Raw genomic sequence first — 14,187 nt, forward strand, 5'->3', positions numbered from 1 at the left:
ATCACAATCTCTGACGGCCAACAACGCTCAAGGCAAAGCTCTGCCTCATACGACTAAATACTAGATTCTTTGATATAGAACCTGATGGAAGCAGTTGCCCTTGAATTTAACCTACTTGGCAAATATTTTCAGTTCAGCTGTATTCCAAAACCTTTAATTCAAATGCAACAGAATTGAGATCAGGCCTGTTTGAATGAAGAGGTTAAGCATATCTCAAACACTTATTTGCAATCCAAAAATTACAGATGACATTTAATTTCACTGATTGGAGTGTCCTTACCGAAAGCTCTTTGGGACTCACGGTTGACTTCCTTTGCCTCTCGAAGATGCTGCGTCGCTACATTCTGAAATTCTGAATAAGTCGGCATACCGATGCTGCAAACGTGTAATCCAAAAATTGCCACGCCGTGTAAAATTTCCTACGGGAAGAATAAATAAGACTTTTAATTTCTCAAAACGCTGGAGGCCTGATGGCCCTTCAACTTCCTCGCCCTGTGAAGAGCTAACGAGAACGGAAATGTTAAACAGAGGTATTGATAATAAGACCCATCACAGTCCTCCATCATATCAGGTTAACTCTTGCCCTCTGCTGTTACTGTGCGCAGTGAAACGAAGGGCCCGCCGGTGCCATCCGGAGCCATCTCAAGCTTTATTTTATGGCATTGGCATTGGGGAGTCCCTGAAACAAACCATAGTAATAACGCACTTTAGAATGCACCAACACACACCAGCCTGCCCACTTACCCGATGTAGGCAGTGCATCAGGACCACCCGGACTTGTCTGTTGTCTTAAGAATGTCATTGAGTCTGTGAACAGCTCTCCTGACGCCGCCTTCTAATCTGTCCGCTGCTGTCAGCTGTTTGCTGAGTGATGCGAGGTCTGCCAGGCGGCGCATTATAGTCTGTTGAAATGTTTGGTCTGGGGCTTTGCTCTTTGATATCCTACATTCACATAAGCGGCTCAGTGGCTCTCCCTTGCCTGTTATCCATGGTGACACAGTGTCTGCCTGTTGCCGCTAGATGAGGTGAAGACACAGCGACGGAACAAACCTCCGACCTCGCGCCACCGGTCGTAGATCCGATGGGTTGTTCTAGGCGACGGACCTGAGTTTGATTGGTGTTTGGTCAGGTAATGATAGAGTCGTAGCTTCTGGTTGGTCTTCGTGGGGTTTATCCCCCTGAGCCTGAACGGCGTTGATCAATCCCACAGAATAACAGACGTGTGACAGACAGCGGCTCACTTTGCGACGGGCTTATCAGGACGGAGCACATGTGTTTGTCAAGCCCAGGACAACTGAAAGGCACTCATAAATGCCTCGAACAGCTGCTTTAACGCTTCCCGCGACTGTTTTTTTTTTCCTCATCCGTTCCCTCGTCTTTGTCAGTCCGGCTTTCAAAGGAATGAAATATTACTGTTTGTCAAGCATAGGCAATCGAAATGCAGGAGACGTAGAGAAATGAAAAGTGGAGCAACGCCCCTGTGTATGTGTGCTCATTGGGTGTTTACTGCTTGTTTGCCTCTTCGCCGTGGTAAAAGCAAGACTATTAAACTCACTCTGGCAGAAAAACGGAAAGGAGGGCCGGTGCTGTAAAGAAAACTAGGGAAGAAAGAAAGAACACAGGAAGGAACTTTGTTTTATATCTCTGTGTAGATTCTCAGTTATCCAGGTCATGGTTATCCAAAGCTGTTTAAATCAATCCACTGGACTTTAAGAAAGTTTCTTGAAGACGTTTCGCCTCTCATCTAAGAGGCTTCTTCAATTCTGAACTGAAGAAGACTTTTGTTTGAGAGTCTCTTGGGTTTGTTTTATATCTATCCACACTCAAACATGTGATTTTAAAGCAACGCTTAAACATTTTAACTCTACTTCCTACAGTTTTCTGGCGAGGTCCCAGAGAACCAGGTGGATATCGTGGTGGCTAATCTGACGGTGATAGACGCCGACCAGCCCCACACACCCAACTGGAACGCCATTTACAGGATCGTCAGCGGCGATCCGTCGGGACACTTCACCATCCGCACCGACCCGGTCAGCAACGATGGCATGGTCACCGTGGTGAAGGTAAGGCAACAGGAAGGGCTGGGATGAGATCAGCAGGAATAGCAATAGATCACAGAGTTAAATATGGACAAGCTGTGGTCTTTGCCTTTCATATGCCCCCTTATGACCAAATGAGAGATTGGAGCCTGGTGCACCCTTCAGAAACGGGTCGCACACCTACGCGCAGACTTAAACACAATAGATGGCGAGACCGTTGTAGCAAATTAGCTATTGATTTCTCAATTACAAAGGCGATGGTTTTTATACACTCATAACGTTCTGGCCGCTGTGTAAATGACAGCAACAGCAAAGTCGCGTCTGGTAACAACCTGATGGAGGACGTCCACGGTTTTCTAATGCATTTTGGGGGTTGGGGTGAACAGAAAATATCTGGTTGACGGTGTGTGTGCCTGTGTCAGCTGTTGAATGACCTCTGCCATTCATATTCATGTGTTTATCCATGATATGCTTACGATGTCATCAATGTTTTATAGCAATAACTTGTTTGCGTGACCCGGACAACCCAGAGGTGTGTCTGACTCTTGCAAATCAAGTCTCACTTTCTGCAATATTTAAAAAAAATAGCAATAACCTCCCCATGTAATTCCCACAGCACCATGAGCAATGAGCATTGGCATTTTGCTTCTGTTCATTATCTCTAGATGACTGCCTTTTATAATGCATTCCTCTCACTCCCTGATGTAAAATTCAGCAGGCAGCTGAGTAGCCGTGAGCTCCTATAGAGACCCATGGGAGGTTATCAGGAAATCATAAAATAAGAGACAGGACACCCCCTGGGAAGAAACAAGAACTATACAAGTAAACAAAGGGCTTCAGCTCGCTCCGGTGAATTCCAGAAGCCCAAGGAAGAGTGCCATAGTGTTCCAACATTTATCAATGCGTCGTATATACACGTCGGATCGCATCAACACCCAGGTACGCCGGCGTCTCCCTGGGGAGAACCTGGGCTCCTCTGTAAACAAGGGCTGAGGTCTTAACCGGAACATGTCGCACATTTACTGCTCTCTCCGAGGAGTTTTACCAGACAACATCTTCACGCGTCGCATGGAAATAGAGCCGACTGACAAAACAAGCGCACAAAGACAAAAAAAACAACACACACACACACACACAAACGGTGACACTCGGTTCCAACGAGTCATTAAGATATGGAAATCGAGGCTTATGATAAAAACGAGACGACGAGGATGGAAGAGAGCGGGAGATGTTTTTTTTTTTTTTTTTGAGCATCGAGAGAGATGGCGGAGTGGGTCGGGAGGTGTGGGGGGGGTGGGGTGGGGCAGAGGTGACGGGGCGTAGGGTTGGAGTCTGGTGGAGCAAATTAAGTCGACGGGGAAGAGGGGGAACGAGTGAAGCGATACCACGAGGAATGCAAGACCTGATGGCTCATGGGAAAAAGATGGAAGCCATGTTATTGACCTCTCACCCCTCTGGCTTCCCTCAGGAAGTGTGTGTTTCTGAACATGTGTGTGTGTGTGTGTGTGTGTGTGTGTGTGTCTTTTAGTTAGTTTTGCCTAAAGCTATACTCTGGACCTCCCTGTGCCCAGAATACCACTGGCTGCAGATCAAAGAGCTGCGAGCGTGTTTTGCCTCTAAATGGGATGGCGGCGCACTCTGGGGTCGAACACCAACACACACACACACACACACGCACACACACGCACACACACACACACACACACACCCCTGTGCTCACATTCAGCCATACCAACACACAAACGCATCAGGCCTGCTTCCAAACACTCAGGTAATGTAATGTACGAATGTGCTGGAAATCATTTACATCACCGTCAAACGCCGCAGACACCAGCCTCTTGGCGGTAATCATTTATTTGTCTCGTTAGAAATGCGCCGCCACACCTACAAGCATCGTATTTGTTCTCTTCTTTTATTTCCCTGTTTGTTGTTGTTGTTGTCATTTGAACCCGAGCGCGTCGTCTTCATTAGAGAAGGACAGAACTGTCACTCCGGTTTAGGCTCAGCTAGTAAAAAAAAAACCCCTGTAGATTCAACACACACACACTCACACACACACACACACACACTGAGCAGACACAACCCTGACAGCCTTCCTATGAATGCTATAAGCCCTGCTGCTTCTGCCCAGGATGTGTGCGCGGGTCCAATTCATCAGGGGACGCGGCATCTGTTCATTCATCATGTCCGGTATCACCAACAAGGCTCAACGCAAACTCCCCCGACGCAGGGTAGAAGAGGAATGTTGACGGGGCTTTTAATGCTGTAATCAGAGTAATACTCACGGCACACCCTCCCACGCTCCCATACCTGACATGTATTACCCCTAAACAGTCACAACAATAATAGTAATACCAGCAGTATTGATCACTCACTCCTGAAAAGATGAGACAACACTTTATTATCACTCGGTCATGTATGAAATGAAGAAGAAGGGATGAATGAATGAGTTCTGTCACTCCGTCCATCACGTCCTCTTTCCAGACCGTAGCTCGCACACTGGTGAATATATTTCCAGGGAATAGTCTGTACTCACATGAAGAGACGCCTTTTGCTATTTATAGACTGTTTTTGTGTGTTTTTATTTTGTTGCTGTGGTTTAAACGGGGACTTTGGGCTCATTCTGTATGTTGGATTTCTCTCAGATGAAGGTTTCCAGGGCAAAACCTATAAACCGTGATAACACTAGTAATTATAATTAGATTAATAGCTTTCAAATGGTCACTTACCTCAAAACTGTATTTGTATGGAGATGTTAATTGTGAAATAATTATAAGGTGCACCTGAAAGCCTTTAATTTTCTCAAAAACCAACAGTGCACCTTGTACGTGAAAATAGCTGCGAGTATCAGCCCATACTGTATTTTTACCTTTCGTAACTCGAAATTTCTTTCGTAACTAGAGGCAATATTTTCCAGTGTATTGATTTGGATATATATGTGTATTTACATATTTTATATTTATCATTTGTGGTTTATAAATCCGTCCTTTTTATCGTGGATATTCTGAAGTGCAAAGTCAGTAAATAATCCCCAAATCCTACACAAGTCGGTCATTTCAGTACAACACAGACCACAGTCATAAAATATGAAAACAAGCACAGATCAACCTCGTTTTGCTTGAATTGATCCATTAACATCCTGCCTTCCTCCAGCCGGTGGACTTCGAGATGAACCGGGCCTTCATGCTGACGGCGGTGGTGTCCAACCAGGCCCACCTCGCCTCGGGCATCCAGTCGTCGCTCCAGTCCACCGCGGGGGTCACCATATCCGTCCAAGATGTCAACGAAGCCCCGTACTTCCCCACCAACCCCAAACACATCCGCTTCGAGGAGGGGGTCCCCATGGGCACCAGCCTGACCACCTTTTCCGCCTTGGACCCTGACAGACTACAGATGCAGCAGACGATCAGGTACTCGCTGAGTTTAATAGACGCCATTCTGGCATTTTTATTACGAGCCATTAGGTGGAATTTCTTCTTTCAGATACGATCTCTAGACTTTGAAAGTATTGTCTGATTGAGGTACGGTGAGCTGCATTGCAAGTAGGAATGCTCTAACAGCCTCTTGGATATGTTCCATGCCAGTAGTTAGGGGTCAAAGTTCAACAGGGGTACTGTATTTTGGCAGTCCCTCTCTCTTTAAGTCTTAGTGCGCAAAGTTTATGAGCCAGAAGAGAACTCAGAGGAAGCAGGGTGAGGTTAATAGGGAGCAATAGCTGCTGGGGTAATCATATATCTACCACACACACACACACTGACATGTGGATGCACACACACACGTGACACAGCGTATCGTCCACCTGCATCGTTCCACCTTTCTAGATCTGAGGTGTAAACCAACCATCCAATGACCAGCAGACCTTTTCCCACAATGCAACAGTCGCTTCATTCCGGCCCCTAAAAGCATTGGAGGTAAAGTTCACTTCGACTGTGCATCAATGGTGCAAAGGGAGGAGCTGTTGGGTGAGGATCACACGCAGGGATGTCCTCACAGATTTAAGGGCATCGGTGTGATTTAGCACCCCCGTCCCACCCCCCTCCTTCACCAACGGCTTCCCATTTTCTCTTGGGAAAAGCACTAAACAAATTTCCCAGCTAATTTCCCAGCAAATGAGAGTCAATCGGGTGAACAATAGCCTTCAGGACAAAGACAAAATCCTCAGTTTATCTCTCTCTCACTCTGTCACCCCCCCCTGCTTGTTTAATTCACTTTGACCTCTTCCGTTTCCTCCCTGTGTTTCCGTGACCTTTCCGCGATGGCAGGACTTTTACTCGGAATTAAGTGGATTGTTTCAAGCACACTCCATCTCTCACAGTCTCCTTAACACAAACCTAATCTCCTTACTTTTGCTTTCACCACATGAGGAAGGAGGACCGTAGAGAAAATAAATCCACCTCCTCTTTCATTCTGATCCACCTGGATAGGATCGCGATCAATGTTTTACATACGTTTTATAAAAGTAGCTCCTCACCCACGAGCTACAACTATGTAAAGCACACGTGTCAGAGTCAAGGCCCGGGGGCCGAATGTGGCCCTCCACATCATTTTATGTGGCATAAAAGGCCAGAGTGTCTAAAAATAAATAGGTTGAGCAAAACTACGTTTCCACAAATGCTCAGCTGACGTACGTATGATCCGGTACTACGCCGTGGCTTTCGTTACGTGTAATTTACGGCGTGTGTCTTTGTGTTTGACAAAGAGATGTATGGCTTCATAAATGGAGGTCAGGACTGAAAACACAGGAGGATTTAGCCCCAAAAATCGAAACTAAGGGGACAAAAGAGTCGGTGGATGGGAACTGACAGCGGTGAGATGACTCCGGGTCAAGGTTTGAACTTGACAGTTGATTTTCCAGGGGACGGGCTGACAGCGTCCTGAGAGCTGGGTGGCGGTGGGTGTCAAGGGGGTGTAAAGCGAGGCATCATTCTTCACCTGTCAGATGCCCAACCTGTGAGGTCGAGACATGGGACGAGAGACGCTGGCATAAATGATTATCCAAACTGCCTGGATAAGCTTGAGACATGCATTTTTCATCCTCAGGGTCAGGGGGGGTTTGAAAAATAAATGTCATACCTCTCCCTCCTGTTTGCTAAGATCACTAACCTGCCAGACCTGATCATACATCCCTTCACGCTCACGCACAGCCAACCCCCCAATGAGAGAAACCTTCAGGTGGAGGATAGCTGGGGAAGAAGACTCATAAATGAATGCTGAAAACTTTCCAAAATGTGCAATTTATTCCAAAAAACCCCCCAAAAAAAACACCCAGAGTAAACAAGAACTTCCTCGCCTTTCTGAGGCGACAGTCCTCGGCGTAGAATTTCATTTAAAGGTTAGCATCGCGGACGGCCATGTGGCTGCAGAAATGTTGTCGACAGTCGAGACAAAAAGTAAAAACACTGCCGGTACTTCCACAACCATCACGCTAATGACCGGAGGAGCTCCATTGTTTGCTCGGCCCTATCAGAAAAATTGAAGTGAAAACGACAACCTCATTGACCTTAACTCATCCGGCATTTCCTTTCAGACCAGAACTAATAATGCGGCGGATTGTCTGGTCTTTGTGTTTTAAAATGAACTCGGCTGCAAAGACGGTTCACTCAAGACTAAATTTGCTCCACGTTTATTACATTTGCAGGAGGGTATTGTTCAGGAGACTGAAATAAAAGTGTGGCGGTGGACAGAGCGCTCTGCTCGCTGGACAAAGCTTTGTCTCGTGGCTTTTATCGTCGGAGCGCACACACCCCGGTGTCCCATCAGGCAGTGTGTGGCTGGGATTGGCTCGGGGGTGGGGGTGGGGTATTTTATAGGTAATTATGTATGTGGGTGGGGGGGGTCTATGTTTTCTGCACACGAGATAAACCTCGAGCGGCAGACAATTACCTTAGCTTAGCATAAAGGCGGGAAACACGAACAAGCAACTATCCTGGGTCTGATAACAGGTGAGGAAAATAAAAATCAACAAGTTTAAAGCAAATTAAAACTATGTTATAGTTATTTTTATGATAATGTGTACATGAACAAAAAAATTAAAAAAAAAAAAGATGTTCTGCAGAATAATTAAACAACACAGAGACATGAGATGATTTTTTTTTAAATGTCATACTTGATCTTTATTATCTAATTGCTGCTACTTGAGTCGTCTCTTCCTGCCCCTCTTCCCCCTCCTATACCCTTAATTCCCTCTTTCACTTCCGCCCCCCCACTGTGATTGACTCACTATAGTCCCGGTGGTGATTTCACAGGCTAACCCACCGTCCGACATGTGGGAATGTCGCCTCTGTGATCCCTTTCCTTACACTCAGCTTTGCCTTGGATCATGCCCAATGCATGCTGGGAAAATCCCACCTCCCCTAACTGCAGGACAGAGATTATATTCTGTCTACCCCTGTCCTGTTTCCTCACCACCACCCACCCACTCCTCCAGGCTTAGAATAGCGCAATGCTGGATTTAATGTTAAGAAACAAGGGGACTGTACACTAAAATTCAATAAATATGAAAGCAAGGTTAAGGGTAAATCCATTCCAATTTGGATGGATTTAGACCTGAAAGTGTGTGTGACCCAACAACATGGCCTTCCTGGCCAAACTGACATTCAAAGAATATAATTGGGGCGATGTTGAAATCTTGTTTTGAAAGCTCAAGGTGTTACTCGCGCCCTGCAAAAAAAAAAAAAGATCCCAGCGAGGCGACGCGGCACTTGATGAACTGTGTGTCACAGAAAAGGGAATGAGATGAGAATGAGAGGATGCAGAAAGGGATAAAAAAAATAAATATATAAAAGGTGTGAATACAACAGTGCAGATAGATGAGGTCAGCGGTACGGGCGGAGAAAGATCAGATGGGAGCCAAAGTGTGAAACACGCTGAAAGCTACAGAAGCAGGAGGAGAACGTTAGATCAGAGTGAGGGTCACATTCAAATATGCTGATGATCCTGTTCCTTCTTTTTTCCTTTCACGCCCCCCACCTGCAAACACAACCACTCTCCTCGTTTGATGACCAGTCTCGCGTTCCTTCTACATCTACGGAAACATTCAAACCTAAAGCTGTCAGGCAGTTTAGCCTTCTCCAAGCATAAGAAAAAACTCCCTGGGATATGTGCATGCAACACACACACACACACACACACGCAGTTGCAGTAGTGCTTAACTAAGGAGGTAATTGACTTCAGTTCCTGCTACACAGGAGTGAAAAATGAGGTGAAATTGACTGTACTGCAGGCTCTGGAGGAAAAGTCAATGAAGAATTAAACTGTGTGAAGGTCAGGCTGTTGTGATTTTCCTGTGCCGCAGTCTGGATAAACACAAGCACGAGAGCATTTGCAAGTGTTTGGACACACAAAATGCTAGCGCTAACCGCTAACCATCGATCCGTCCCATGTGTGTCTCCAGGTATTCCAAGCTGAACGACCCGGCAGACTGGTTGTCCATCAACAGAACCAGTGGACAGATCGTCACCACGGGAATTCTGGACCGGGAGTCAATCTACGTCACAAATAATATATATGAAGCCACGTTCCTGGCAACAGACAACGGTAAGTTGTTAGCATTTTGTCAATGCAAATTTTTTTAAATATTATTAGGAGCTGTTTTTAAATTACTCCAATTCGTATTTAGAAAATACTTGAAGGTACGTTTTTTAACGCAAAGTTTGCCTTAATAATGGTCAGTCATAATAATGGTATTTTCATTTCCCCTTTATTTGCTAAGAAATACTAATCTCATTTTACTTCACCTTATAAAATAACCGTTTTAATAAAGACATTTCCCAAAGAAACCCACAAACCTGAAGACCTGGGCAAATCAAGAAATGTACAACCTTAATGGATTATGCAGACAACAAGGAAATTATTATTAGAATGTAGTTCTGACAGGTATCTCCAAATGAACTCAAATAAAGTTGAGTTCTTGACTTGATAAACTTGTTAAAGTTGATTCCTTCTTCTTCAGAGCACAAAAAGGAGTCTGCTGCCAATTTTGCCAAGGTCTTGGTATCTCACTGTGTTCCTCACAAACAGAAATACTGTTTCTTTTCAGAGTTACAACTGTAAACCTTGACATATGGTTGAGCTGCAGCTCAATACGATCTCCAGGTACCTAGATTTTAGCTAACTGTAAACATCAAAGACGGTGGAAATTAAGACATTTGTGAGGATTTCTCTCAATATGGAGTAGTAGGGTCAATTAATTAATAAGTTTAATAGAGTTAATCACAATCATAGACTTTGTTCAGTCGTGATTCATCACAGGTTAGAAATATAGTCGTACTTTGAGAAACAAGTTTAGCCATTTAAAATAAATAAAATAATTTTATCTGTTCCAGCCTTGTAAAGAAGCAAGAAATGTTGTAGATGTTGTATCCATCCACCAACATGTGGTAAAGAACGAGATTCGGTCTCAACTGATGTTGTATCCACCCACCAACACGCGGTAAAGAACGAGATCCGGTCTCACTGACGATGTATCCATCCACCAACACGTGGTAAAGAACGAGATGCGGTCTCACTGATGATGTATCCATCCACCAACTAGCGGTGGTGTCCTCAAAAACAACTCATCTCAGTTTTGCGTTCATATGTTGATCAGAAATATGGACAGAGCGACGTCTCGTATCTCAAATAACTCGTATATGGAGCAGCTCGTATCTCACGGTTCTACTGTATTAGTATTTCTTTTACCTAAAACAATCCCTGCATAACAAATTGATTATGGATCAGATGATATTTGGATGATATATAACTTGGAAGAATTGGTCTCAATGAAATGTGTCAGGAAATGATTTTCAAAAAGTCACTAATAAATCATTTTATTCACCAGATGATCAGAATATCAGCGTACCTAGATGTGCTTCAAGCTTTTTGCAGCCTTTTCATGTTCATCTGAGGCTAGCGTGGCTAAGTTGTGCTACTGCTATGCCAGTGGTCGTCATCCTGCACGAGCGATGCCTGTTCTTGACGTATATAATTGCTCTACCTCAAGGTTAACCGAGCAAAACTCAATCACCCAAAACAAACAAGCTCTTTCTTGAGAGTGCCTTCTCTCACGTAAAGCAAATGCGTTTTCCCTCCCAACTTGCCTTATCTGTGACACGCAGAGCTCTGGTGTGTTTTCCTTAAATTGAGCTGGCTTTGAAATAATGGTGTGCTTATAGGTGTCAGCCTGCGTGAGGAATTCACTCATTTGAAACGCGTCTATATGAGCTCCTGTGTGCCTTTCGCTGTACGTTTTGGAGATGATTGACAATGTCAAAACACCATGACGCGTGTCCTGCTGTTCAGATTAGAAGGAAGAGGCAGCGGGATTAGAGGCTGACGTGCTCCTGTTGGTTGGACTTCACAAACATCTGGTTTAGTCCCGTCGTTCCTCGAGCCGTTTCATTGCTCAACTTCATCTTGTCTCGAAAAAGATGTAGGTCACACGTGGCAAACTCTAGGCCAGGGGCCAAATGCGGCCCTCAGCATCATTTCATGTGGCCAGCCAGAGCATAAAAGGTCAGAGAGTCTAAAAATGTGTGCTTTGAGCAAAACTACATTTCCCACAATGCAGTAATTCAGCCCATTTTAACTCTGACAAAAACGTTGTGAACAAAGTTAATGTCCTAACTTATTTTTCTGTATTCATTGATAGTTTGATCCTTGATTGATGGAGTTCTGTGGGTTTAATAACCTTACAAATTAAAAAGATTTATGTTAAAATAGAGAAACAAACTTTTTTTTTTTTTTGTAACTGTAATGTTTGTAACTTGAATAAGTAATAAATTCAGCTATTTAACATTAAGGAGTAGTTACATTTATGTTACATTACATCGAGTTACATTTAGTTAGAATGTAGCCGCAAGAGGACACAAGCCAGTGTCTTATTGTGCCGGTCCCAAGCCCAGGTTTATGTTACATTACATTGAGTTACATTTAATTACATTTATTAGTTACATTAAGGAGTAGTTACATTTATATTACATTACATTGAGTTACATTTAGTTACATTTATCAGTTACATGTGGCCCTTTCAGGCCCTCAGTGAAAATGAATTTGACACCCCTGCTGTAGGTCATTTACTGGAAAAAAATTTTAAAAAAAGAACATTTTTAGCTTCTGTGACCTTTATACATTGATTGTTTGTGCACACAATGTTTGACAGATATTTTTAGGTCACCTCATGTGTTCATGTTTGTTTGTGTACATCAGTTCTATTTGGGTGTAGCTGTAGTGCCAGCTATCTCAATGTGAGAGGAATTACAATAAGAGGCCCAATGTGGGGGTAGGGGGCCAGGACACGGAGCGGCGGTGACAGCGTCGTCAGAAGGACTCTTGTATTCCTGCCGTGTCGCCCCCTCCCACACGACCTTTGCCATTGTTTCTGTTTCTATGTGCTCTTTAGAGAACCAACGGTGAGATTGCTAGAAGTCTTTTCACCGTGCCACACACCTCCGAGCCCCCACGAAAAAAGCAGTTAATACAAATCCTTCTGAGGAATTTACACACACATAATTATTTATTTAGCTGGTTAAAACCCACATAATTCTCCTATCAGCTGTGGCAAGCTGCTTCCACATGTTCCCCATACATGGCTGGGATTAGCAAAGCAACAGAATAGTAAACCCTCCGTGTGTATGTGCGTGTGTGTGTGTGTGTGTGTGTGTGGTTGAGTTTCAGAATGTACGTCTTTTTGCATTCTATATGCATTGAGTATTCGTGCGCACTCGTGCAAGAAGCCACCTCAAATACAATTATTGAATAATGACAAAAAATCCAGATCTTCTACAAGTTGTTTTTATAATATTTTAAGACATATTTTGATTCTAACAACAGACGAATATGGTGTCAACAATTTTTTAACTGAAATGTGTCAATTTTTTTTTTTAAATAACAACTACGGCTAAATCGGTGTTTGATTTACTCATCTCTTATTGTGGATTTTCAGTCCTTTCATACAGATGAACAAACCAAATGCACAGATTTGTGTGGGTTCCATAAGTATAAATAAGTTGAGAACAAAAAACCAACTAGGTAGTCATTCCTATATTTAATTCACACTATCTCTAAAGGAGGCATGGGCAAACTACGGCCCGCGGGCCATATACGGCCCTGTAGGATTTGTAATCCGGCCCGCCAAACTCTTTTAAACTACAGTATATAATTGATTTTATGAAATAAATGCAGTTGGAAAATAATATTTTACGATTAGCCTTGTATGTATATGCTTTGCCGCCTGTTAAAGGTTTTTACGCGTTATTTGAATTAGTATAAAATAAACTCTCACCTGTGTGGACCCAAAAGTCAAAAGGTTTGCCCACTTTTACAAATTACAAATCCTAAGGAATACAAAATCCTTAAAATCTTTTTTAAAAAATGCAGAAAATTTAGTGATTAATTTATTTATGTATATGTTTTTAGGGAGACTTTTGAACTCCCGTGCCACATCCATCATTTATCACATTCATCTTTGGTAATCGGCTGAACTCTACGCGCTAATAATACCAGTATTTACTGTCGTCTTATCAGTCAGATGCTTGTTGACAGGCTCGCTCACATCACGTCTCACTCTTCCTGTGGCCAACGTCTTGCTCTGCTGCTAAGTTTAATTGGCAGATCTGTCAGCTTTGCATAAATCTTTGTAAATTGCATCACCCTTATCTCATCCCAGAGATTGCCCCTGGGGTTGCTCGATTCATCCGCCGGTTCAGCCACAGGGGCAGGCGGGGGAAATGACGCATAATTGGAGGCGGCTAAGGGTCGTCACCTCCTGACACACACTCAATAATCAACTTTAAGGGTTATATCGCTGAGCTTTCACAGCACATTCATTCTTCCACCCTCCCTGATTGCTTAACGTCTCTAGTCTCTACTCCCACTTCTTTGTCAGGGCTTCTGCTTCCTGTTTAGTGCTCTCACGGTTTGAAGGAGATTAACTTTGTGTGTTTGCATGTGTGTGTTTGTAGATTTTACCCCTGATTTAACAATGTTCTCCAACTTATATCATTAACTGTGGTGCAACTGTGGTGAAACATCTCCAAGAGGTCATCTATCTATCTACTGTATCTATCTGTCTAGAAAGTATTCAGACCCCCTTAGATTTTTCACTCTCTTTTTTATATTGCAACCATTTGCTTAAACCATTTAAGTTCATTTTTTTCCTCATTAATGTTGA

The 14,187-nt window shown here is 43.6% G+C and overlaps 1 protein-coding gene across 1 annotated transcript in view; it reads left to right on the forward strand.

Annotated features, from left to right (window-relative positions):
* Positions 1–14,187, forward strand: part of LOC137608071 (cadherin-4-like) — a 235,100-nt gene that overhangs the window by 208,644 nt on the left and 12,269 nt on the right. The window contains exons 10-12 of the mRNA XM_068334093.1: positions 1,878–2,063; positions 5,193–5,449; positions 9,433–9,575. Coding sequence (XP_068190194.1) covers positions 1,878–2,063; positions 5,193–5,449; positions 9,433–9,575 — 586 coding nt within the window. The remainder of the gene's footprint in view (positions 1–1,877; positions 2,064–5,192; positions 5,450–9,432; positions 9,576–14,187) is intronic.

The sequence above is a fragment of the Antennarius striatus genome, chromosome 2 (assembly GCF_040054535.1).
Source record: "Antennarius striatus isolate MH-2024 chromosome 2, ASM4005453v1, whole genome shotgun sequence".
NCBI lineage: Eukaryota > Metazoa > Chordata > Actinopteri > Lophiiformes > Antennariidae > Antennarius > Antennarius striatus.